The 26508-nt window shown below is 51.2% G+C and overlaps 3 protein-coding genes across 3 annotated transcripts in view; 1 reads left to right on the top strand and 2 right to left on the bottom strand.

Annotated features, from left to right (window-relative positions):
- The window catches only part of MED12L (mediator complex subunit 12L), a 102795-nt gene that overhangs the window by 10312 nt on the left and 65975 nt on the right, over positions 1-26508 (top strand). Inside the window, 7 exon segments of the mRNA XM_064165773.1 lie at positions 28-38; positions 5074-5230; positions 8487-8541; positions 8543-8699; positions 9303-9411; positions 10255-10262; positions 10339-10506. Coding sequence (XP_064021843.1) covers positions 28-38; positions 5074-5230; positions 8487-8541; positions 8543-8699; positions 9303-9411; positions 10255-10262; positions 10339-10506 — 665 coding nt within the window.
- On the bottom strand, positions 12250-13750 carry GPR171 (G protein-coupled receptor 171). The gene has a single exon (XM_064164882.1). It carries the CDS (start codon positions 13707-13709, stop codon positions 12699-12701), a length of 1011 nt encoding a protein of 336 aa, XP_064020952.1. The 5' UTR covers positions 13710-13750; the 3' UTR covers positions 12250-12698.
- On the bottom strand, positions 21338-23789 carry P2RY14 (purinergic receptor P2Y14). Its single transcript, XM_064165533.1, has one exon. The coding sequence runs from the start codon at positions 23774-23776 to the stop codon at positions 22766-22768; it is 1011 nt and encodes a 336-aa protein (XP_064021603.1). The 5' UTR covers positions 23777-23789; the 3' UTR covers positions 21338-22765.

Below are 26508 nucleotides of genomic sequence, written 5' to 3'. Positions count from 1 at the left end.
TCTTTCGGTCTCATCTTGTGGTACCAGGACTCACCCTGGTAACAGATCGGGCAGATGGATGTGATCACAGATGTCAAGTGTTGGAGGGGACCCAAAGAGATCATCCAGTCCAACCTCCCTGCCAGAGCAGGACCACACAATCTAGCTCAGGGCACACAGGAACACATCCAGACAGGCCTGGAAAGGCTCCAGAGAAGGAGACTGCACAACCTCTCTGGGCAGCCTGTGCCAGGGCTCTGGGACCCTTACAGTCAAGAAGTTCCACTTGTGTTGAGCTGGAACCTTCTGTTCTGCAGCTTACATACATTGCTCCTTGTCCACATAGAGACCAGAGACAAGTGGTGTCCCTCAGGCGTCAGTGCTGGCACCAGTTGCTGTTTAACATCTTTATCAGTGACATAGAAATAGTAATCAGTGCACCCTCAGCCACTTTTCAGTGGCACAGTCGACTTGCTAGAGGACAGGGATCCATCCAGAGGGACCTGGGCAGGCTGCAGAGCTGTGCCCAGGCCAACCTCATGACATTCAACAGGTCCAGGTGTAAGGTCCTGCACCTGGGTGGGTGCAGTCCCAAGCACAACTCGAGACTGAGTGGGGAACGGCTGAGAGCAGCCCGGACAGCAACCCTGTGCTGGGCTGCAGCAAGTGTGGTTATCAGGGAAAGGGAGGGGATTCTGCCCCTTGGCTCTGCTCTCCTTGGACCCCACCTGCAGTCCTGGGTGCAGTTCTGGAGCCCCCAACACAAGCAGGACATGGAAGTGTTGGAGCCAGTGCAGAGGAGGCCACCAAGATGCTGAGAGGGCTGCAGCAGCTCTGCTCTGAGCACAGGCTGAGAGAGTTGGGGCTGTGCAGCCTGGAGAGGAGAAGGCTCCAAGGAGACCTTGGAGTGGCCTTCCAGTATCTGAAGGGGCCTGCAGGAGGACTGGGGAGGGACTATTGACAAGGTCTTGTAATGCCAGGAGGAGGAGGAATGGGTTTGAAGTGGCAGAGGGGAGATTGAAACTGGATGTTAGGGAAGAGTTCTTTGCAGTGAGGGTGGTGAGACTCTGGCACAGGTTGCCCAGGGAGGTTGTGGGGTACAGAAGCACAGAATGGGATCTTCCAGCTCTGACAGTTGTGTGATTCCATGAGATGGGTGAAGGAAGGGAGCAGTTGATTTTTAAGGGCTGACACTGAACTTGTTGAAATCATCAGGTAGGACCCTGAAGCTTCACAGTTACCTGTGTGCTCGGATGGCTTTTGAAGTTCGAGTCTCTGAGCTTTCATTAAGGTCTTGCTTCTGCTGTTGTCTTTTGAAGTCAGGCTGTGTCCTTCTGAAGCCAGGAGATGTTTTTTGTTTTAGAGTGAGAAAGTTCTAGTTTGAACTCGGTTCTCATGAGCAGGGCTCGTTACAAATGCAGAGGGTTAATGTTTATCTCTGTGAGATCACTGTGCTGAAAGTGAAACAAAACTCTAACTGGGCTGTGACTGTGGGAAAGGAGGTCTAAGGATGCCTTTTTGGTTAGAAAACTACAGTTTAACAGCTTGTTAGGGACTGAATATGGGTCTGTTGGGATGCAGAACAGGTAAGAGAGACAAAATCAAACTGACTGTGCAGAACAGAGTAAGTTTCCATGAGCTCTGAGAAAATAAAGCCTGTTCTGAGCGTTGTTGTGATCATAGAATCAACCAGGTTGGAAGAGCCCTTCAAGCTCATCCATTCCAGCCTAGCACCCAGTCCTGTCCAATCAACCAGACCATGGCACTAAGTGCCCCAGCCAGGCTTGGCTGCAACATCTCCAGGCACAGCCACTCCACCACCTCCCTGGGCAGCCCATTCCAATGCCAATCAGTCTCTCTGACAACAACTTCCTAACAACATCCAGCCTAGACCTGCCCTGGCACAGCTTGAGGCTGTGTCCCCTTGTTCTGTTGCTGGCTGCCTGGCAGCAGAGCCCAACCCCATCTGGCTGCAGCCTCCCTGCAGGGAGCTGCAGACAGCAATGAGCTCTGCCCTGAGCCTCCTCTGCTGCAGGCTGCACCCCCCCAGCTCCCTCAGCCTCTCCTCACAGGGCTGTGCTCCAGGCCCCTCCCCAGCCTTGCTGCCCTTCTATAGATGTCTTCCAGATGTTTTTAATGATGCAGTTAGGATTAGTTCAGCTGCTTTGAATTGTTTAGCTGTTTGCAGCTTCTTTGTGTGGATGTTTTCACCCTTGGTTCCAGTAAATCCAATGTCATATTCATATCTCGAAGGGCATTGAAGTGTCAAACCTCTCTGGAAGGGGAAAATGCATTATGAGACTTAACTGATGAAGTCCTTAAGAGGAACACACAATTTGTGTTTGCTTTTATCTCAGATAACTTCAAACTTCAGTTGGTTTTTGGAAAGAATGCTCTTAAATGCCAGAATTCTACAATATTAGACATAAGTTTCTTTGTGTTTTGAGACTGAACTCTGCTTTTTCAGGGAGCAGTTGTAGTTTTTTGTTGGGTAGGTTTGGTGGTTTGGTAGTGTTTTTTGGTGTGTGTTAAACTCTTCATGCTTAAAAGTCAAGCTTGGTGAATGTTAATTAAATAATAAAAGGGCTAGTGGGAAAAGGGCTCAGAGTTATGGGAAGCAGAGATTTAACAGCACTTTGGGTCTGCTACCTCCAAACCTGTCAGGGATAGTAATGGTTAATTCTTTTCCTTTTAGTACTTTCCTGGCTGTAGCCAGGTGGGGTTGGGCTCTTCTGCCAGGCACCCAGCAACAGAACAAGGGGACACAGTCTCAAACTGTGCCAAGGGAGGTTCAGGCTGGATGTTAGGAGGAAGTTGTTGGCAGAGAGTGATTGGCATTGGAATGGGCTGCTCAGGGAGGTGGTGGAGTCTCTGTGCCTGGAGGTGTTGCAGCCAAGCCTGGCTGGGGCACTTAGTGCCATGTTCTGGTTGGTTGGGCAGGGCTGGGTGCTAGGTTGGACTGGATGATCTTGGAGATCTCTTCCAACCTGGTTGCTTCTGTGGTTCTCTCTCTATCCACAGTGTACACAGGTATTTACATCTATATACAGTTGCATACAAGTTAAAAGTAATGCAGAAATCCAAACCCTATCCCAAACAGCAGAACTGCCCAGGAGGGGTCTCAAACCAACTCCCCTTCTTCACAGCCCTGTATCTCTGAGAAAATAAAGGAAGGAAGCCCTGTAAAGCTGATGTGATGAATTGCAGAGATCAGAAGGTGAGATATCAGAGCTGATAAGGGGTTAGAAGGAAATGGTTAGTTTGGGTTCCATAGGTTCAGGCAGAGATCGTTGATGGTTAATGCAGCAGCAGCCAGAGACTGAACGACTTTTTGTTTATGTTTCTTGGGGTTTATATCTCTCAACTGACCAAATGTGTGATACAGACATCACTGTTGTTTTCTTTTCACAGCCAGCAATATGATTTCTGTCCTTAAAATATTCCAGTTAGCCTCAAACCAGCACAGGGAGTCTCCATCCTCTCGGTAGGAAGCAATGCCTGGAATGGGTGCCCCTGAGCTCTGAGTTGGTGTCTCCTGCTTGAGTGCCAGCACCTCGTTGGGTTGTTGGCATGGTTTCTCTTGTCAGCAGGAAGAGGCAGATGTGTGTGAAGCTCAGGCTCTTTCAGATGCACTGCTCAGTATCCATACTTGTGGTGTTAGCTGACTACATCTAACCACAGCAGCGGTGCCGTTAGCACGTCACTGTGTTTGGGTAGAGAGAATCATTTTCCCCTCTCCACTGCCCCCAGCCCTTGTCACTTACTCTCTCTTGCTGGCCTGTGGCTGTGTCTACAAGAAATGCCTCTGTGTGATGTGCATGTACACAGCCTTCACTGGCACACCCTTGGGTTTGGTGGTTTTTGAGGCAGTAACTTTCAGGCTTCTGAGTGTGAAATGCCTGAAAATATTTGCTTCCTGAGGGTGCCCTGCTTGCCTCCAGCCCTTCTCATGGCTGCTTGTAGATGTGACCTTCTTGTGAGTTGCATGAACGTCTGCCCTTTATCCCTTTGGTAAGAGAGCTTTAATACAGAGCTACACATGGAAGTGTGTTCAAAAGTAAGAGTTCACAGCGTTGCTTGACGTGACTGGAGTGTCACAGAGTGTCAGGGGCTGGGAGGCACCTCCAAAGCTCAGCCAGTCCAACCCCTGCCTGAGCAGGAGCACCCAGAGCAGGTTACACAGGAACACATCCAGGCAGTTTTTCCCCCTGGCACAACTTGAGACTGTGTCCCCTTGTTCTGTTGGTTACCTGGCAGAAGAGCCCAACCCCACCTGGCTACAGCCTCCCTTCAGGTAGTTGTAGACACATTGCTAGAGGTCCCTTTGCTTTTTAATGTCTCAGTGTGACAGAGGCAGTGGTCTGGAAACAGATGAAGGAGGTCTGGAAGAATTGATGTAAGGGAAGAGTAAATTCTGTGTGGTTGCCTGGGGTGAGAGGCTCTGTGTGGTGTGCTTTTCCTGTTGCTCATTAAGCAGAAAACCCTGCCCTGTGGGTTTGCCTCTCACAGGTGATTGGAGAACAAGGGCGAGCAGCCTCAAGCTGAAGCTGAGAAGGTTTAGGTTGGACATTAGGAAAAAGTTTTTCATGGAGAGAGTGGTCAGGGACTGGAATGAGCTGCCCAGGGAGGTGGTAGAGTCACACAGCCTGGATGTGTTTAAGAGTGGTTTGGATGTGGTGCTTAGGATTATGGTTTAAAGTGAATCATAGAATCAACCAGGTTGGAAGAGACCTCCAAGATCATCCAGTCCATCCCTATCCAATCAACCAGACCATGGCACTAAGAATCTTGTAGAGTAGGGTTAGAGGTTGGACTTGGTGATCCTGAGGGGCTTTTCCAGCCTGCATGTTTCTGTCATTCTGTGTTTGTGAAGCAACTTTTCATGCTAAAGGAGAATTTTGCCTCTGTGATCAGCAGTGTGAAAAGGGAGAGTTCCCTCCTTGACTTCCAGATGCTGTTTCGTTTGCACACACTACAAATAAAGCAGACTGTGTGCATGCTGCAGTGCTGAAGGACAAAGCCCAGCCTCTGTCTCTGCTGAGCAGCAGCCTGCTGTGTGGCTGACAGACTTTTCTCTCGTCTCACCCTGAGCAGGGAACCCCAAACAACGAGGCTGTGGCGATGCTGCTCTGTGAATGGGCTGTGAGCTGCCAAAGGTCTGGCGAGCACAGGGCCATGGCTGTAGCCAAGCTGCTGGAGAAGAGGCAGGCAGAAATTGAAGCAGAAGTAAGATGTTTCCACTTCTGGAACGGTCTGAGCAGTCTGCTTAAACACTAAGGCATTGCTGAGGGAACATCACTTCAGTCTCATTACACAACAAGGAAGTTTGGTGGCTTTTTGGAGCACTGGGGAGAGGTTTGTTGTCAGTTTGCAGTTCTGAGGTTCTAGATAGCCTGGAAATTCAACCCCCTTCTCTTTAAAATCAGGATGAACAGCAGCAGAGTAAACAGAGCATTCAGTGTCAGCTGATGGATGTCTATTGGTTTGAGGTGCTTTGCTTCTGGCATCTCCTTGCTGCTGCTGAAACTGCAGGCTGTGGGTCTGGCTTTGGGACAGGGCTGTTCAGCTGGTGGAGATTCCAAAACTAACATCCATTGCAGGGCAAAATGTGAGTTTAAGTCCTGCACTCTTAGAAGGTCTTTGTTTTCAGGGGCAATTAAATGTTTCACTGGAGAGCAGGGTGCTGCAGTGCCACCTTTAGTGTCAGCTCTTCTCTGTCTCCTGCTCCAGCTCACACAGGCTGCACTGGAAACTTGGGCAGTAGGAGCTGTGCCCTGCAGTGAAGGTTGACCAGGCAGCTGGTCCCTACAGCCCTGCTGCAGCTCTGGGCCAAGGGAACTCTGCAGAGCCAGAGCACTGCTGCTTTGGCCTCTTTGCTGTTCAGTTTGTGCTGCCACTGCAGCCCTCTCCATGGCCCCAGCTGCCACTGCACCCCACTCCCTGGTTCCAGTTTCCACTGCCCCCTGCTCTGTGGCCTCAGTTGCCGCTGCCCTCCTCTCTGTGGCCCCAGTTGCCACTGCACCCAGCTGCCAATGCACCCCTCTCCGTGGCCCCAGCACCACCTCCCTGCTTCCATCCACAGCCCATGGCCTTGGGCATCCTGTCCTTGTCACCGTCTGTGTTGCTGCCTCCTTTCTCTGCATCTCTGCTGCCTTCTGTTGCGATAGGTTTTGTTCCACAGAAAAAAGTGGCCCCAGCCCAGTGCTGTGCTGTCTGTTCAGCCTGCTGTGGGGGCAGGCAGATGAGAGCACTGTCATCTGTCTGCAGGACAGCCTGAGGTGCAACAGGCTATAGCCCTTGTGTTTTGTCTGCTCCTCACCACAAAGCCTTGGTTGGAAGGTAGCTGGCAGCTGTTCCTGCCCCCCTCACAGGAAATCCACCCTGGGCAGAGATGTCTGCCCTGGAGATTGTTGTACTTAGTGTCACAGACACAAGCAAGAGGAGTTGCCTTCTGTGGTCTTGTCCAGTCTCTCGAGTTGCACATCATCTTCTGAAATCTCCTGCCCCGTTGTGGGGTCTGTCTGTGATTTGTGTTCCTGCCTTTTCACACAAGGGGAGTTGGCAGAAGGCAGAGTTTTATTTCTGCCTGAGCTGCCAGGGGTCTGGGGAAATCACTTCCACTCTGTGCATGTTTGACAGCAAGCATTTACCTCTTTGACCCAGCCACATTCCAAGCGACTGGCTGAAATTGGAAGCTGTTAGCTGACAAATGGGTGGGTTGAAAAAGGATTTTTGTTGGTGGTTAGGCTGCTCTGTGAAATGCCTTGGAGTGGGAACCTGCCTGATAGTGCAGCTGCTGTTCTGCTCTCTTAAGTAGTGCTCCTTAGTGCCTTTTGTTTTCTGGGGCCCTTCAAGCTAACTGAAACCTCTCAAAGCCGAAAAAGGAGAAACTTCTAGAAAATGTGCTGCAGGCTCTGAGGTCTTGGCAGTGCTCTATTTTGGTGCCAGTGCTGACCCCGGGCTGATAAACCATCCCAACTATTTGTGTCCTTTAGACTTGTGCTTCCCATCTGCTTGCTCCGAGCTAACTTGAGCTTGTAAAGCAGCATTTGGTTGTAGGTCAGTGAGGATGAGTTGGTTCTGGGAGCTCTGCAGCTGGAGGTGTGGTTGCCCAGTGGAGTCAGTGTGGTGTAAAGCTATTTTCTGCAGTGCTGCAAACCTATTCCAGGATGTTAGGGGTTGGAAGGGACCCAAAGAGAGCATCGAGTCAAATCCCCCTGCCAGAGCAGGACCATACAATCTAGCTCAGGTCACACAGGAACACATCCAGACAGGCTTTGAAAGGCTCTAGAGAAAGAGACTCCACAACCTCTGTACCTTTCTGTGGTACAGAAGTCAATTGAAGTGTAGCTGTGAGAAACAAACTTCACAGCATGCTTTGCTGTTGTATTTCTCTAGGATTTGCTTTGGCACTGGCAAATAATCATTTATTTAATGAGCTTTTTCCTGGTGTGTGTGGACACATTTGATAGATAAAATACACAGAATCACAGAAGGTCAGGGACTGGAAGGGACCTCCAAAGCTCATCCAGTCCAACTCCCCTGCCAGAGCAGGAGCACCCAGAGCAGATCACACAGCAACACATCCAGGCAGGGTTTGGATATCTCCAGACAGGGAGACTCCACAGCCCCCCTGGGCAGCCTGCTCCAGGCTTCTGGCACCCTCACAGGGAAAAAATTCCTCCTGATATTCCCATGCCACTTCCTCTGCCTCAGCTTCCACCCATTGCTCCTTGTCCTGGCACTGGGCATCACCACACTGTCAAGCTTTGGTAACAGGTTGCTTTAAGTCTCTCAAGGAGCAATCTTGTGTGGTCTGCACAGATTGCAGCAGGTTTTCTGCTGTGCCTACAAGTGCTGTAGATAAGATAGGTTACATTTGCTGTAGTAATGCAGATGGAGAGGAGAGGGCAACCACTGGGGGTTACTGTTACAATCCAGAGCTTCAGCTTTAATTGTTCATCACCCAAAGAATGTCCTCTCCCTCTTCCCCTCCCTTCTTTTTCATTTTTGGGGGTGTTTAACGCTGTAATTAACTGCTGACACACACAAAGAGCTCTGACTGGGGCAAATGTGTAGGATGCTTTGGAGTCCACTGCTCTCTGAAGCTGACAGCAGAGAGAAACATGCAGTGAGGGGGGGAAATGGTTTAATCTGACCTGTGTGGGATGCCTTAGACATTTTTAGTAGGCTTTTGGGTTGGATGTTAGAAGGAAGCTCTTTACCTTGAGGGTGGTAGAACACTGGGACAGGTTGCTTGGGGAGGTAGTTGAGGCCCCATCCTTGGGGATATTCAAGGAGAGGCTGGACAGGGCTCTGGGCAACCTGATCTAATTGAGGATGTCCCTGCTGGCTGCAGAGGGGTCTCACTGGCTGACCTTTGGACGTCCCTTCCAACCCATTCTGTGATTTTAGAATCGACTGGCTGAGGTTTGGCTAGCTGAAACTGAAAGACTTCCAAGCTGAACCTACCCTCTGACTGTGTTCCCTTTTTTATGTTTGAGTAGCTGATCCAAACAGTGACCACGAGAAGACAGAGTCTGTGAACTTGGTGCTGCTGTTCTGAGTTCTCTCGGCACAACGTTTTCTCCCACGGCGCCTGCATCTGCACTCTCACATCCCCTGGGGGCCTGTCCATCACTGCAGCCTCTAGACCACGTTCACCCAGTGGGGATGGGGTGGATGAGCTTCACTCCAAGGACCAGGATGTGAAACTGGAGGTAACACTTCAGGCTATTTCTCCTGTGTTTTGTTAAAGGCTTTCACTGAATCATTACTGTTTCAGATAGGAGAAGCTGTGTTCTTTATTTCTATCACCTCCTTATCTCTTCCCCTCCCTCTGAGGAGACTGAAAGTGATCCAATGGCCTCATTCCTGTGTGTAGCTGTAAATATTGCTGCTTCAGTGCAAATACACTGAGCTGAGCAGTCTCTTGGTGATCTCTTTGTGGATCCCATGGCCAAATTTGCCCTGAGAGTACAAAGGGTTTTTACAAGCTGCCTTTTGTAGTACAGCAAAGTGGGAAATAAATCTTGGGGATGTACAGGAGTCAGCTTCCTGTTCTGTGGCTGTCCCTGGAGCAGGATTGCTCATGGGAATGTACTGTAAAGTTTTATTTCCCCGTTTGGCTCCAGCTCTTTTCTATGCCTCTGTGGATTTCTGCTTGAGAACTACTTCTGTGAGTCGAGGCTTTGCGTAAAGAGGTGAACACTTCATGCCATCAGTGCTTGGTTGGGTGGAGTGCTTGGGCTAGCCTGTGACCAGTGATGTGGGTTTGCAGTGAGATGTGACTGAGGCTGTTTTTCCTCCCTGGCTGTTGTCAGGACCATGGCATTGTGGAACACCTGGGCATTGGCTCAGCAGACACCAGTATGTTTGATGATGTAGACAGAAGTGACTTTAAGGCAGAGTTTGGGTCGGGGTTTCCACTAGGTTTAACTTCTGATTCTCTGCATGCCCTTTGGTGCCTGTGCCTGCTGCTTGCCGCTGCCACTGCAACCCTCTCCGTGGCCCCAGCACCACCTTGCTGCTTCCATCCACAGCCCACGGCCTTGGGCATGCAGTCGCTGCCCTCTTCTGTGTCACTGCCTCCTGTCTGCCTCTCTGCTGTGTGACAGCTTACTGCTCTGCTGCACTTCCCCTCCTTGCCCACCGGCACACTCCCCTGCCTCCCCTTCCCTTCCTGGCCCTTGTCCCAGCACATCCAGAGTGCTGTGTGCTAACCAGGAGTAAATAAGCAGAGCTGCCCACTGAATTGACATCCCAGAACCCCACTGAGAGCACTTGCTTTTCAAGTGACTGCTTGAGTTTTGGCTCTGTCTTCCATATCTGTTTCTCTTTTTCTTGCTGTTAGCCTGATGCTGCATGGCTCTTCAATCTCCTCATTTCTCCCTCTGGATTGATCCTTGTTCTGCACCCACAGGGGACTCCTGTGCCCAGACCTGTCAGTGCAGATTGTTTGCAGGATACTGGGATCCCTTTTCCCACCTGCCATCTCTCATACTGGTGGTTTCAACCATGCCCATGCCTGCCCACGATGTCTCTTGGCACTTCCCATTTTGCCACATTCATTATTTCCCCCGATGGCTGTGGCTTCTGTGTCACTGCCTGGCAGTGGCTCTGAGCTGTCATCATTTATTTCCAAGCTAGGTGCTGCTGCTTTAAGACTTGTCTGATAGCAGCTGAGATGTGCCTAGAGGTACAATGAGTGTGTGCCTCTGAAATCCCAGGCTTGCTTGTGCTTGCCCTTGCCTTGCCTAAAGCTCAGGCAGTGAGCAGCTCCTGTCTCTGAATGCGGTTGCTTGAATCTGGGAAGCCAAAGGTTGCACTCACCTGGAACGTTTGTTTTACATGACTCAGATTTTCTCTGGGGAGCCCTGTGAGAATGTGAACTCCTCCTTAGACAGAGGGGTTGCAGTTGCCAGTGAGAAGTCAGTCAAGAGGGAAAGGCTGAGGGAGTTGGTTTTCCCCTCCAATTATCACCTCCTGTGCTACTTGCAGTACGCAGTGCATTTCCCTATACCTCTGGTGAGTGACCTCTGCTTGTGTGCCTGATGGTGCTGCCTGCTGTGACAGCAGTGTCTGCAGAGAGCTGGGTGCTGTGCCCTCTGCCAGAGGGCTCCGTGCCCACACCCTGGCTGCAGGGTGGGTTTAGAGCAGCGCGTGGACATCCCTGTGGGATCCAGACGGGGTTAGAGGAAGGACACCTAAGAGGTGTCACAGTGTGTGATGGCCTCCTTGGGCACCACGACAAACCACCACGTTCCAGGGGCTAATAAAGGTGTGCTAAGTAGAGGACTTGATGTTGTAGTTGGGCAGAGGGATGGGTACCAAAATATCTGACATGTACAGGCCAGAAGGGTGTTACTTCCCCCTACCCACTCCCTGCTGCTTCTGGCATGGAGTTTTGGCTGCTGCTGCTGTTGTGCTTTGCCTGTAGGCTCATGGCAACTTCAGAAAGGCCCAGGAATAACATTCCAGATCCCAACCCCTCATGCAGATGACTTCTTGTGTTCTGCTATGCTGAGAAAGGGCCCAGATACTGAATGAGCCTCGAGCTGGAACGGGTCTACTTGAGAATTACTCCTGTTGTTGCTGTAACAATAGTGATAACTTCTAAACAATATTAAAGCTGTCAGTGCAGGAAATATGATGAGAAACCCACAGCTTGCTTTGCTTTAGGTGTCTCTCTCACTCCACAAAGGTTGGGTTTTGATTTATTGCAAGTGGATTGTTAGGAGAATGCCGAAAGAGCTATTTCTGTTCGCAGCAGGTTTTTTGGATGCTTGCTGCAAGTTTTGATTCACAGAATCAGTCAGGGTTGGAAGGGACCACAAGGAGCAGCCAGTTCCAACCCCCCTGCCATGCCCAGGGACACCCTACCCTAGAGCAGGCTGCCCACAGCCTCATCCAGCCTGGCCTTAAACACCTCCAGCCATGGGGCCTCAACCACCTCCCCGGGCAACTCATTCCAGCCTCTCACCACTCTCATGCTGAACAACTTCCTCCTCATATCCAGTCTGAACATCCCCCCCTCCAGCTTTGCTCCATTCTCCCTAGTTCTGTCACTCCCTGAGAGCCTAAAAAGTCTCTCCCCAGCTTTTTTTGTAGGCCCCCTTCAGATCCTGAAAGGCCACAAGAAGGTCACCTGGGAGCCTCCTCTGCTCCAGCCTGCACAGCCCGAGCTCTGTCAGTCTGTGCTCACAGCAGAGCTACTGCAGCCCTCTGAGCATCCTCCTGGCTCTGCTCTGGACACACTCCAGCATCTCCACATCTCTCTTGTAATGGGGGTTCCAGAGCTGGATGCAGTACTCCAGGTGGGGTCTCAGCAGAGCAGAGAGGGATAATCACCTCCCTGGCCCTGCTGGCCACACTTCTCCTGCTGCAGCCCAGGCTCTGGTTGTCTTTCTGGGCTGCAAGTGCACACTTCTGGCTCATGCTGAGCCTCTTGTCCAGCAGCATACTCATGTTTTGGCCATTTTAAGGATCAGAAAAAGGATAACTTGGTTTTGTGTCTGGAGTATGTATTTTGATTTGGAGGTGGAGCTAATGCAGGGATCTGGATTTTGGTTTTGTTTTGTACAGATGAACTTTTGGAAGCAATTGTCAAGTAGAATATCAGTCAACTTAGTTGTTGTCTCCTGAAAAATACAAGCACAGAGAACACTTTGGATATTTATCCTTCAGTTTCCTTGCATTCTCTGTCATGACACATCAGCTTCTCCTTGTTTCTTGAAGCAGCAGCAGCAAGGAGAGGCCATGGGACTCGGCAAGAACAAGACACTGGTTTATTAAGAGCTGCAGGAGTGGTGTAAGCAGGTACAACCATTTCTAATTAGTGCAGCTTCAAATCAATTTCTGGAGTAAACAATGCCCTCCCAAGTGCTTTTTTGGGGGGGGTTAATTGTGCCCAGGAAAACTCTGCAGCCGAAGAGCTGCTGTTGGTGTGCCACATTTAAGGGAGGAGAGGTGAGTTGGCTGCCTTAACCACAGTGGTGTGTTGGAGCCTGCCTGAACAGGATGTGTGCTCAGGCATTGCTGCTGCCTGGAGATCATCAGTGGTACATGGAACTGAAAGGTGTTGTTGAAGACCCTCAGAGCTGTGATCTGACCCCGTAACAGAGCGATTGGTTTTGGTCAGGTTTTTCTCTCCTCCTGCTCGTTGTGGTTGAGCAGGGAGGTCGTTGGCCACGGCAGGTGTGCCTGGGGCTGCGCAGTGCCTACTCATACTGTAGGTGCTTCAGATGGATGGCAGCCGGGCCTCCTGCGTCTGCTGTATCCTCCTGTCCTGCACCTCTGTCCCTGGAAACCTTTGCCTCCTTGGGTGCTGCAAAGGTCTCCGTAACCTTCAGTCTGAAGGATTTGGAGAGATGATAATACAGGATGGGGTCGAAGCAGAGGTTCGACACCGCCAGCAGCAGGGTAACTTCCTTGGCCGTGAAGAGAGCCTGTTTGAGGGAGCAGCTGGTGATGGTGTCGCTTTGGCTGAGGGTGTAGGGGATGCGGACGATGTGGTAGGGGACGAAGCAGAGCAGGTAGGCTGCGGTCACCAGCAGGATGCTGACCAGGGCTTTCCTGGCGTGCGCGTAGCTGTCGCTGTACTTGTGCCGGTAGAGCTGCCTGACCGCCAGGCAGTTGGAGATCAGGATCATGGCCGAGAAGTTCAGGAATATTGCCGTGCAGATGAAGTTGCTGAACACGTGCCAGTCCCTGCCTAGTTTGGTCTTGAAATCGATGCAGGTGGCTCCAGGCCTTTCTTCAACGCTTCTGATGGGAATGGCCATGTTGGGCACCGTTACCAGGAGCACCATCACCCACACGGCTGTGGACAGCACCTTGGCAAAGCCTGGCTCCTGGACGCGGTAGATCTTGGAGCTGTGCATGAGCTGAAGGCAACGATCCATGCTCACAAACCCCAGGAACATGATGGATAAGTACATGTTCAGGTAGATGAAGCAGGCTGTGACTTGACAGTGGAATATCTTCAGTTTCCAGGATGCCACTCCTAGGTCGTCAACGATCTTCACTGGCAGCGCCAGGGTCAAGAAGAAATCGGCGGTTAGGAGGTTGGTTAAGTAGATGCTCATGGACTTCTGCTTCTGGCCTCTCTGTGTGAATGCCCAGAGTGCAAAGCAGCTGCCAATAAATCCCACCAGGAAAACCAAATAGTAGAAGTAGGTGAAAGGTTCCATTTCTTTCCTGACCTGGCAGTGTGAGGCATTGCTTGGCATGGCAGATGTCTCAAGTGAGTTGGGGTTGCTGCTGAGGTGGTAGCAAGACCCTGCCAGAAAAAGAACCCAAGGAGCCACCAGTCACATCAGCTTGTCCTAGAATCACAGAATCAGTCAGCGTTGGAAGGGACCACAAGGATCATATCCAGTTCCAACCCCTCTGCCTTGCCCAGGGACACCCTACCCTAGAGCAGGCTGCCCACAGCCTCAGCCAGCCTGGCCTTAAACACCTCCAGGGATGGGGCCTCAACCACCTCCCTGGGCAACCCATTCCAGGCTCTCACCACTCCCTTGCTGAGCAACTTCCTCCCCTCTGCCAGTTCAAACCCATTCCCCATCCTGTCTTTACAAGCCCTTTAAATAGTCACTCCCCAGCCCTCCTTCAGCTCCCCTTCAGGTACTCCTGTATCTGGAAGGCTACTACAAATTCAAGAGAGCTTTGTTCTTGTGTTGCAGAAGGTTGGAGATGTGTTAGAATTTCTTCCTGAAAGCATAAAGGCTTTTATCAGAAACTTCTCCCTTAGAGCTGAGTAATCCAAGCCCTCCCACCAGCCCAACCAACAGAGAAATGGTTTGAATCTAGCATTGAAGCATCTGGTTAGTAATGGTCATACTGAAACTTGACAGCTTTTGAACAGTTGAAACCATGCCTAAACCTGGGGTCCTGCCTGCAGCAGCCTTATTCTGTGAAAGATGTCTTGGGAGGTTGAGATTAATGCAGGGATGTGTGGGGTAGAATCATAGAATCAGCCAGTTTGGAAGAGACCTAGCACCCAGCCCTATTCAGTCAACTAGACCATGGCACTAAGTGCCTCATCCAGGCTCTTCTTGAACACCTCCAGGCATGGTGACTCCACCACCTCCCTGGGCAGCCCATTCCAATGCCAACCACTCTCTGCCAACAACTTGCTCCTAACATCCAGCCTAGACCTCCCTTGGCACAACTTGAGACTGTGTCCCCTTGTTCTGTTGCTGGTTGCCTGGGAGAAGAGACCAACCCCACCTGGCTACAGCCTCCCTTCAGGTAGTTGTAGACAGCAATGAGGTCAGCCCTGAGCCTCCTCTTCTCCAGGCTGCACACCCCCAGCTCCCTCAGCCTCTCCTCATGGAGTTTGTGTTCCAGGCCCCTCCCCAGCTTCGTTTTCCTTCTCTGGACACCTTCCAGCACCTCAACATCTCTCTTGAATTGAGGGGCCCAGAACTGGATACAGCACTCAAGGGGTGGCCTGATCAGTGTTGAGTACAGGGGAACAAGAACCTCCCTCCTCCTGCTGGCCACACTGCTCCTGATCCAGGCCAGGATGCCATTGGCTCTCTTGGCCACCTGGGCACACTGCTGCCTCATCTTCAGCCTACTAGATTGAGCCCTGAATTCTGAGCAGCCCTAAGGTTTTGCAGGCTCCCTCTCTCGTCCTGCCTGAGCAGAGGATAAATGAATGGCTTATTGTTAATGAAGCCTTCAGAAACATGAAGGCATCTTTTGAAAGAAGCTTTTTAGGCTTCATTAGAAAGTGCAGGGAGGAAAAGTAGAGAACTTTTTGGTCTTGCTTTAGCTGATTCTGCTCCTCCGTGACCCAGAGGGGTTTGGTTGGTTTCCTTCTTTGCTCGCTGCGCTGCCAGGCTGCCACATAGAGTGCTTGTGGGAAGGGAGGCAGTTCAGTAGAATGAAACCCAAGATATTTCTGGCTTGAATTGCATCAGTGCAACGGTTCTGTTTCATTATGTTGTGTGTTAAAATGAGGAACAATGTAAGAGAGCCACTGCATTTGCACTTTTCATTCCTTCTGTGAGACATCTCCAGATGTGCGTAGCTCATAAACCACAGTGACTGAAGGTTCTCCTGGCATTTAAAACGAGGGCCAAAAGCAGCTTTTTTTCATGCAGTTGGCTTTCTGTAGGTGGTTTCTCTTGTCCTGAAGGCACATAAGTGAGTTTGACTCGGTTTGGGTATGGTTAGTTGGGTACAGGGCTTGCTGCCCCGGTCCTGAGCCGGTGGGAGCCGTCTCAGGGCACAGCCCTGCTCACCCTCCACAGCACCAAGAGGCAGCCCAGCAAAGCAAGCCCTGAAAGACTCCTAGACCTGGAGGCTCCAGGAACTTAGCACAACTGCAGCCCAGTGACAGTGACTACAGGCAGAGCAAGGGCTGCCTCGCAGGATGCTTGAGCCTGGCGCTCTGTTACTGCTTCAGGCTGTGTATTTACCTAGCTCTAGGTAAGCTAGAACAAAGACTCAAAGCACCTACCTGTCCTGGTGCTCTCTGGGATCTTCTGAGCAGGATCCTGCAGGGTCTGACACCTTGGAGGCTCTCCCAGCCCGATGGTGTGTTAGTTGTTCCTCTGCCTGTGTCTGCTGGGGTTTCAGAAGGAGCCTGTGGTTTGTAGCTGTGCTGGCTGACGCAGATCAAACCAGCGTGCAAACAGCTAAACCACAGGGAAGGTACCTAAAAGAGAGGTGACAGGAAGATGTCAGTGTTCATGGAACAGCCCAAGGAGCTCTCTTCCTTTGCAGCAGCTGGGGTTGGGCAGTGCCCCTCCCTGTAGCCCTCTGCCTGGGCTCTGCAGTGCTGAGCTGCTCCTCAGGCACTCAGGGCTCTGCAGGATGAAATGGAGAACGATGGGGAGGGAACAGCTGCAAAAGAGCTGACATAGGCACATAGATGTGGCCAGTCCATGCTTTAAAGCAGGGATTGCAATTCAGATGTGTTTTTGTGGAGGGAAAGTGGTCAGAGCTGCTTGAGCTAGCAGCACCAGAGAGCTCTGAGGGCTGGAGAGCAGTGCTGGGAGCCAGCTGGTTCTTTGTGATCCTGAAGGCAGGACAATCCTCAGCCTCTCTTGCTGTCTGGCTTCAGGCCTGGAGATTTAACCTTATATGCTTGTGTGTTTGTGACTGTCAGGGTGAGGAGGCAGGTTTGGGTTGGTCAGCCCCAGCTGAGACCTTCCTCACACACTTGCAAAACTTTGTCTCATTTGTCCCAGGGTCTTGAGCTGTGTTGTCAACGACTGCTGCTTTGCTTTTTGTTCTTAAGAGTCTGAAGTTCTCCTCTCCCCTTCCATGTCTTACATCTAAAATCTACCTGCAATCAGGGGTTTGTGGTGTAGTTTAGCCCTGAGTCAGAAGAGTGTTCCTTTCAGTACAGTCTTGTTTCTAGAGTGCTGTTGTTAAGGCTCATCTCCTTGCTGTCAGTGGAATCTGTAACTCCAAACCTTTGGACGTCTGTCAAGTGCCATTAAAACTGAAAATGACACATGATGGGTAGAGTGGAACCACAGAATTGTCAGGGTTGGAACTGACCTCGAGGATCACCCAGTTCCAACTCCCCTGCCATGGGCAGGGACACCTCACCCTAGGTCAGGTTGCTCAGAGCCACATCCAGCCTGACCTTGAAAATTTCTAGGGATGAGGTTTCCACCACCTCCCTGTGCAGACTGTTGCAGTGTCTCATCACCCTCATGGTGAAGAACTTCTTCTTAACATCTAATCTAAATCTCCTCTCCTCTAGCTTGGATCCATTCCCCCCAGTCCTATCACTCCCTGACATCCTAAACAGCATCAGCAGCTTTCTTGTAGCCCTCTTCAGATACCAGCAGGCCATAATAAAGTCTCCTTGGAGCCTTCTCTTCTCTAGACTGAACAGCCCCAACTGTCTCAATCTGTCTCCATAGCAGAGCAGCTCCAGACCTCTCATCATCCTTATGGCCCTTCTCTGGACATGTTCCAGCACCTCCAGATCTTTGCTGTACCAGGGGCTCCCAAACTGGATGCAGTGCTCCAGCTGGGGTCTCTCCAGAGTGGTGCTGAGGGGCAGCATCCCCTCCCTTGCCCTGCTGGCCACACTTCTCTCGATGCAGCCCGGGATGCAGTTGGCTCTCTGGGCAGCAGGTGTACCCTGGTGGCTCATATTGAGCTTTTCATCCATCAGCACCCCCAAGTCCTTCAGGGCTGCTCTCAGGCTTTTGCTTATAACCAGGGCATGTTGGGTTGTTCTTTAGACCATGAGAAAATGTCTCTCAGCAGACTAATGTACTGAAACCCCCAAGGGGTGGCACTCTGCTCTAGCTGAGAATCCACAGGAATTTACAAGCCACCTACCACAGCTTTTGTGAAGACAGAGATGAAGAATGCCTGGTTTTGAGTTTAGTCATAAGCTTGAAAGTTCAGACCATATTTGTCAAAAATGTTTGCAGAGCTTCATCATCTGGGATGATCCTGGGTTCAGTTCTGAGCACACAGGGGCTGGTCTTGTGCTCTGCTGCTGGCCCTGCAGAGCTGGCCTCTTCCATGCTTGGCTCTTTCTCTCCTTGTTTTTAAGCTTGAAATGTGGCATTGTGAGTTTTTCTCTCTCTCCTTGTTCTGGGGAGTCAGTTACAGCTGAGAAAACCTTCTGTTTCTGCAGGCCTGCAACAGCCAAGGTGGTGGTTAGATAAACTTGGCTGAGAAGTGGTCTCCACTTCCCGCAGAAGTGTTTTGTAGAGGAGGAGGAGAAACACCAGAACGTGAGTCTGCTGAGCCCTGCTTCATTGCAACTCCTCATTGCAGTTCAGTGTCATCTTCTTCCCCCTCTCTGTATGCCTGGCTCAAAAGGCCATTTTAGCTGATCAGTTACAGCTGCAGATCTTGCTGTGATCGACCTTGGTGAGCACTTCTCATCACCGTCTCCTATTTTTGGTGGTTTCAGCTCTGCTGAATTTTTGACTTTTGGTTTGAGATGTTTTTTTTCCATGATGCATGCCTGCTTAGGCTGGCTCCTGGGATTGGGAGTGGTGCCAGGGAACAAAGGGATGCTGGTGTGAGTGGGATTTCAGCCAGAACAGTGAAGTCGTTTCTCAGAACCCTACATCTGATGACCTCTTAACTGAGCATCAGAAGCCTGGTGGTGTGAATGGGGCTCACTACTGGTTCTGAGCATGTCTTTGTGGAGCAGTCCCAGTGGTGTCTGTGTCATCCTTTAGTCACACAGACGATTTCTCATGCACACATTAGCAGCTTTACTGTCCTCTCTGACTGCTTTTCCTGAGTTCCACTCGTGATCAAAGTCTGCAAACATGAAACTCAGCGAGACCCTTAACCTGATTTCTCTACAACCAGGATGCTTTTGCGTGTGGAGGCAGTTGTGGGGTGAGTTTCCTGCCCTGCATTAGTGTTTGGAGGGAGGATTTCCCGTGGCTAGGATGAGCTCTTTTCCTGAAAACTTGCTGTGCTCTCTCAGTGGCAGAGAAAAGAGTCCCCTGTGAAGCTTTGCAGCATGCTCCTAGTGTGAGAAACACACTGCACAGCCCCTGCAGCATTGGCATCTGTCCGGTGTAACGTTCTGGCTCTGTAGCCTTGGGGGACCACTGAAGGCTGGCGCAGGTTTAGGAGTGGAGTTTAAAATGTGAGGGGTTTTGGAAGTCAATTTGTGCCACCCTTCCTGGGTGCTTTCTCAAGGTTTTGGAAGTCAACTGGTGCCACCCTTCCTGGGTGCTTTCTCAAGGCTTTGAACAGCAGAACAATGTCTCCTTACAGAGATGTCCAGGAGGTCCACCAGTCTCGGGGGAGGGAGGCTGAAATGAGTGAGCACAACCACTTCTCCGTGCTGCTGTGTGGGCTTGATGTCTCTCGGCCGCCTGTGCTGCAGGCTTGCTCTTCCCAGTGGCTTTTGCCAGAGATTCCAGGTCCAGCTTGAGTAACTTTAGCTCTCCAAAGAATCAACAGACCAGACCCAGCTTCTTGTTCCTGTGGTACCATGGAGGGAGCCAGGAGAGCATCAGGAAGGTGAGCTGCAGCTGGGGACTGGGTGGTCGCTGAACCTTTTTAGGTCGACTTTAACTTTCTCTGCAGGAGTTTTAGGGAAGCTGACAAGGCAGGAGCTGGCACTTTGTGTCTGGGTGTGTGTCAGGCACTTCTGGGTGTCTGAGATGCTGGCTGTGCTCATCTGCAGAGTGATGTCCTGCTGGGAGAGGTGTGACAGTTCACTTACCCAGTGCAGAAACAAGAACTGCTCCTGTTCTTTGCCATCCCAGTTCATACAGCAAAGCAGAGAGCAAGGCTGGGGAAGTGGAGCAGAAGCTGGGGTTAATAATGGTGTGAGCTGAGCCTTCCCACGTGTGGCTGGCTGCAGTAGGGTTGCTGCTCACAGGAGCACATTCTCCAACACCTTTGAAGCAGATCTTGCTCCTAACTGCAAGCCTGAAGTTCAGTGCCACCTTTTTCCAAGGGTGTTGCTCACCAGCCCTTCCCTTGGGTGCCTTCTTCCAGTATCAGCCATCTGCTGGGGTGAGGAGATAACTGATCATCTTTGCCAAGCAGTTACAGTTACATCGTGGAAGTGTTTTCATCTCTGTGTTCCTTAGATTTATGCAGGGGATACCAAACTGTGCCGTGGAGGAACAAAACGTTTTTGCCTTAAATGACAAGAAACCTCCTGCAGGCTCACAGATTCCCTTCCCCAGCAGGCTGCTTCCCTTGCTTGGAGGGAAGAAGCTGGGAAGTCTCAGTTTGATAAGAGTCAGGGAGCTGTGGAAGGATCACATAAATAATATTTAATGTGTTTTCTTTACAAAACATAACCAAAGGGCAACCAAAGGGCCCTGGAGGCTGCTTCAAGGTCACAGAATGTCAGGGGCTGGAAGTGACCTCCATAGCGCATCCAGTCCAACCTCCCTGCCAGAACCTAGAGCAGGAGCACCCAAAGTTTATCATACAGGAACACATCCAGGCAGGTCTTGAGTAGCTCCAGAGATGGAGACTTCACAACCCCCCTGGGCAGCCTGTGCCAGGCTTCTGTCACCTTCTCAATGAAATAATTTTCCCTCATGTTTCCATGGAACTTCCTCTGCCTCAGCTTCCACCCATTGCCCCTTGTGCTGTCACTGGGCTCCAGACTAAGAGTTGGGGCTGTTCAGTCTGGAGAAGAGGAGGCTCCCAGGTGACTTTATTGTGGCTTTGCAGTATCTGAAGGGGCCTACAAAAAAGCTGGGGAAGGACTTTACAGGCTCTCAGGGAGTGACAGGACTGGGAGGAATGGAGCAAAGCTGGAGGTGGGGAGAGTCAGACTGGAGGTGAGGAGGAAGTTGTTGAGCAGGAGAGTGGTGAGAGGCTGGAATGGGTTGCCCAGGGAGGTGGTTGAGGCCCCATGGCTGGAGGTGTTTGAGGCCAGGCTGGCTGAGGCTGTGGGCAGCCTGCTCTAGGGTAGGGTGTCCCTGGGCATGGCAGGGGGTTGGAACTGGCTGCTCCTTGTGCTCCCTTCTAACCCTGACTGATTCCATGATTCTTGGCACTCACCCTGCACATCTTTACAAACCTGAATGAGGTCCCTCAGCCCCTGCAGTCAGGGGAACATCCAGGATGTGCTGGGTGCTGCTTGGGTATGGAGTCAGATCTCTGCTCAGGCAAATAGGAAATGAATGGGAGTAAATATGCTCCACTAACTGTGAGTTTGATCTGAGCAGAGTTGTCTGGTCCTTTAGTTGAAATCACAGGCTCACAGGATGTTAGAGGTTGGGAGGGATCCAAGGAGATCATTGAGTCCAAACCCTCTGCCAGGGCAGGACCATACAATCTATCTTAGATCTCAGAGGAATGCATCCAGACAGGCCTTGAAAGTCTCCAGAGGAGACTCCTGCTGTGTGCTGGTGGAATGGTGCTGCTGTCACGCAGTGGTTTCAGACCAAGAGGAGTTGCCCACAGCCTTGGAAGAGCTTCAGAAGCCATACATTCAAAAATCTCTCCCCCTGAGAGACTTTCAGCACAGTGGCAGAGAAGTGAAGCACACATGCTGCTGCCTCTGCTGTGTTCAAGGAAAGGAAAGAGGCTTCTGTGGTGCTTTCTGTGCTTGGTGTTTTCCCTGGAGAGTGATGAAATTGGTGGGGAAGAGAAAAATCTGCACTGAAAGAGAGTTGGAAAGAGGTTGTATTTCTGCATAGGAGGCTGGGAGCCATGAGTGTTGTACAGAGAGAAATGCTTTGCCACGGGGCCAGAAGCATGGGGAAACCAACAGGTGGTTCTTGCTGGGTGTAAATGCACCCCAGAGTTTCTAGCCAGCTGTTAGGTGTGTGCTCTCAAACAGCTCCTCGGGTGTTCTTGCTCCTGCAGCAGCAGCAAGGAGGCAGTCATTGGTGTGAGCAGGTTGGGTGCACACTGGAAGGTCCTGGGGAAGGTGATGCCAGGTTACTGTGGTGCTGACTTACAGAAGCAGCCTCTTTTAAAGCCTTCCTTACATTGAGCATCAAGTTTTGTAGAAGAGCTCTGACATTTGGTGGCTCAGGGGGACAAACAGTCATAGGATCATAGAATGTGAGGGGCTGGAAGGGACCTGGAAAGCTCATCTGGTCCAGCCTTCCTGCCAGAGCAGGATCACCTAGAGCAGATCTCACTGGAACGCATCCAGATGGTTCTTGGACATCTCCAGAGGTGTTTAACAGTTGGCTTGGCAGAATGGTTCCCTTAACTCCTATATGGAATATAAATATACACACATAAAATACTTGTATATGCACATGACAGTTTTACCAGGGGGCTGCCTAGAGCTGGACAGATCTGGTTTGGTTTTGTTTTGTTGTTGTTTTGTTTCCTTTGAGTCTTTTCTTAAGCTGCCCCTTGCCTTCATCACCAGGCTTTGTTTGCTGCTAGACAGACCCCCTCAGAGGGTCTCAAACCTCTCCATGGGCTGCCTTGTGCAGCTCCCATGGCTGCTGAGGGCTCTGCACCAGCCCAGGTGGTCATTCCTAGGCCCTTCAGGCTTGGTTTGCTGATCATGAAGTGTTGTGCCTGGCTTTGATTGCTGACTCAGTGGGATAATCCATTCAGGGACCCACGGCCTGGAGCTCCAGGATGGGTCATTCCAGTTGCTCCTCTTGTGTTTTGGGATGCAGAGAAGCACCACAGCACAGAGCATCAGCTGGAAAAGCACAGGGTAGGTGTCAGGACAACATGCAATTGTAGTTCACACAGGGAACATCACTTGGTGCTTCGTGCTGAAGCCATTCTCCTGTTTCCTTGCTGGTTCCCATCAGCTCCTCTGGGACATCTCCATTCTTAAATCCCTTGCTGAAAGGTGCATCCTTTGAGAGGCCCAAACCTATATTATGATATTTTCCCCAAGGGTATTTGACCTCCTGGACTTAGAAATTTCAGCCTCACTTGGTGTTTTCAGCCCGAGGTGCAGTTTTTGGTAGAGCTTTTCTTTAAAAGGCAGGCAGAGGAAGAAATAAATGACAGGGTCCAGGCAGACATTCGCAGCACACAGGACGAGGGTGAACTCCTTGGCGTAGAACAGGGTGGTCCTGGCCTGGCAGGTGAAGCGAGAGCTGGTTTGGCTGAGGGTGTAGGGGATCCTGCAGAGGTGGTAGGGCACGAAGCAGGTGACGAACACGAACATGATGCTGAATATGTTGCGGCTGCTCTTCCTCTTGGCCACATCCGAGTTCCTCCTGAACTTCTTGTAGGAGCTGTATATCTTCTTGGATATGGAAGTGTAGAAGATGATCAGCAGGAGGAAGACAAGCCAGAAGATGCCGGTGCAGATGTAGCTGGACGCCTTGTGCCACTGCCTGCCCAGCTCGCTTTTCAGCCCGATGCATTTCTGGGAGTAGTTCTCCTCGGTGGTTTCGGTGGTTAAAATCATGTTTGGGAGCGACAGCAGCAGCAGCAACACCCATATGATGATGGAGACCACCTTGCTGTAGTTGACCGTGTGGACGAGGGAGGTGAACAGAGGCTTGACGATCTTGTAGTACCTGTCGAAGCCGATGAGGCCGAAGAAGGTGATGCTGATGTACATGTTGGTGTAGAAGACGACGGCAGAGTACCTGCAGACGAAGGCGTTGAGCTGGGGAGGGGCAATCTCCGAGTCGGCAAGGATTTTGAAAGGGAAGGTCAGGCTCATGAGGAGGTCAGCCACAACGATGTTCTTGAGATAGACGATGAAGCTTTTCTGGCTGGACACGTAGAAGAAGATCCATGCTGCCCCCGCGTTCAGCAGCAGCCCCACGGTGAAGATGAGGCAGTAGAGCAGGGGGATGACTGTGGTGGTGATGACTCTGCTGTGGCTGCAGTTGTTATCTGAGGAGTTGGCGCTGGAGTTGAACATCTTACGGTGCCTTCGTGCCTGCAAGCAGAGAAAGGTCATCTCAGTGAGCAAGTGGTGCTGTGCCTGCCTTGAATGGCTGCAGGGTGCTGAGCCTGGCACCCTGCTTGGCAGTCACTGCCGTGTCCTCTCCAACAGGGAACGTAGAATCAACCAGGTTGGAAGAGACCTCCAAGATCATCCAGTCCAACCTAGCACCCAGCCCTAGCCAGTCAACCAGACCATGGCACTAAGTGCCCCCTACAGGCTTTGCTTCAACAGCTGCAGGGACGGTGGCTCCACCACCTCCCTGGGCAGCCCATTCCAATGCCAATCACTCTCTCTGTCAACAACTTCTTCCTGACATCCAGCCTAGACCTCCCCTGGCACAACAAGGAGACTGTGTCCCCTTGTTCTGTTGCTGCTTGCCTGGCAGAAGAACCCAACCCCACCTGGCTACAGCCTCCCTTCAGGTAGCTGTAGACAGCAATGAGGTCAAATGGATGGTGTTTTCCAAGTGCTGCCATCTCACTCTGATGGTGTTCAAGGCCATGCAGCTGTTCTCAACAGAATCCATCTGCTTCTCCTCTTGGCTTCAACCCCTCAAGCCCTGTGCTCCTCCTTTTCCCTCTGAACTGGAAGTGGGACTAGCCCATGGTGATTTTGTAACTCTGAACCCAGCACATGAGCCCTTAGGGACCAGCCTGTGTTTTTTAACACTGGATTACCAAGAAGCAGGAATGTTCCTTGGGCAAGCATCTTGGCTTGTATAGAGGCACAGAAAACACTCTGTTGGGCAGGCCTGGAAGTGCCTTGTAAGCCTTATGAGCAGCTTTAAACTTTGCCTTCAGCGTGGGGACGTGCAGGAGCCTGTCTGCTTGGTACCGCCGCATAGAAGCTAGAGCTGTCCTCGTGTGTCATTCAGACTGACACTTTAGAGGATCTCCAGGGAGAATCACATCTGCTGTCTGCTTGCTTTGACAGAATGTCTACAAGGGTGGATTCCACCCTGTAGGGAGGGCAGAGCAGATCCAGACACAAGGCTGCTGCATTAACGGGGAGCCTGGGCAACTGGAAACCAAGTGCCAGAGAGCTGGGTTAAAAAACAACCTTATGTCTCAGAAAAGAAAGGCTTTCCTTGGTGCCACAGTTCAGAGTCAGCAGCTGATACCTCCATGGAGCAGACTGGAACCTGGGTGCACCCTTGCAGTAACCAGAAATGGGAGTTTCAAAGAGGTAAAATGACTACCTTTGGTGTGTCAGCTTCTGTACCTCTTGCAGGCACTGTAAGGGCTGGCCAGCTTAGTGCTGTTCTGGAGCTTGCATGGGTAAGCAGGACAGGTGTCACCCCTAAACCTGCAGGTGTCAACCTTTGTGTTCACACCTAAAGCCTGCAGATAATTTCCTGGTAGCTGTCCCCTTGCAGGGCCTGCCATCCTGTCTGTCTCAGCACAGGTCAGCAGGGTGTTTGGTTGGGTTGTTAAAGGACAGAGGTGGTATGAAGAGCAGTGTTCTGCCTACCACTTGAATAGGTGTGTTAGGATCAGGGGGTAGTAATGGGTAAGGTCTGGAAGGGCTGGGGTGATCCTGCTAAAACTTGAAACATCTCTATTTTGCCCTCTGTATCCTTCAACCATCACTTCCTGAAAGCACCAGTAACTGCTGGTGTTTCTATTTAAGAGGGGAACACACTGTACTGGAAGGCTCTTCTCTTCCTGCTGCCAAGGCCAGGCTGGACTCTGCCAGCCTGTCAGTGTCCCTGGCTTGTCCTTACCGGTCTCGGTTTGACTGCTGTGGTGTTTCTTGTTAAGGGTCTAGAGCACCTTCCATTCTCTGGCAGAGGACCTCAGCTCTTGCTGGGAGACCTGTGTGAGAGACAGGGAGATAGCTGTCAGAGTTGTGTATGGTACACAGGACAGTGTAGTCCTGCAGTGCAAGGCCTGGTCAGAGCATCTGATGAGCCATCCTGCAGATCTTTCAGCAGGGCTGAAGCCAAAAGAGGTTAGGGGCAGAATCACAGAACAGTCACGTTCGGCTTAGAGCCCACCATGGGTAAGGCTAGGGGCATCTGCGTGTCCCCTGCTGTGCTTCATGTCACTTGAGTTCACCATCAGTTCCATCTGCTTGTTCTGGTAAGGAGAGCAGCCTCTTCTGTTCTGGGGAGAACCTGCCGTGGCTCCACCAAGGGATACATGGCTTGAAATGATCTTCACCCCTTGTTCCACACCGGGGCTCAGCTGGAGACAGTGAGTAGTCCTCACCTGGTGTTAATTGATAGGTCACTTTACTGCTTGGGGTGGTGACTGAGCATAAGGACTCTTTCTTTACCCCTTCTCCCCAGTTCTTAAAACACTGCTGATGCTTTGCTGCTGCCTGACTCTGCTGTCTGCTGCTGTGCATTGGAGGTGGATGTGTGAGCACCCAGCAGGGCTGTGACCTGTGTGTGTGGGAAGAGCCTTCCATGGCCAAGCAGCACTTCAGGTTCCAGGGCTTGGTCCAGCAGAAACAATTTGCTCAGGTAAAACATGCTGAGGCTTTCAACTTTCTCAGCTTGCAAATCATGGTGTCTTGGCAGAGTGCACCCAGAGGAGCTGCACAGACCCTTACAAACCCTTGATTCCCTCTGTGTTCAGGCTCTTACACTGTCATTTGTCACCCTTCCAGTGTCATTAAGGCTCTTTTTCTTCACTTCTGTAACTGGGCTGTAAGATCTTAAAAGTTCACAGCTGCTTTACTGAACATTAGAATAATATTTA

Source organism: Pogoniulus pusillus, chromosome 26 (assembly GCF_015220805.1).
Source record: "Pogoniulus pusillus isolate bPogPus1 chromosome 26, bPogPus1.pri, whole genome shotgun sequence".
NCBI lineage: Eukaryota > Metazoa > Chordata > Aves > Piciformes > Lybiidae > Pogoniulus > Pogoniulus pusillus.
Note: the sequence above shows the minus strand (reverse complement) of the source record. Positions and strands in the feature narration are given on the sequence as shown.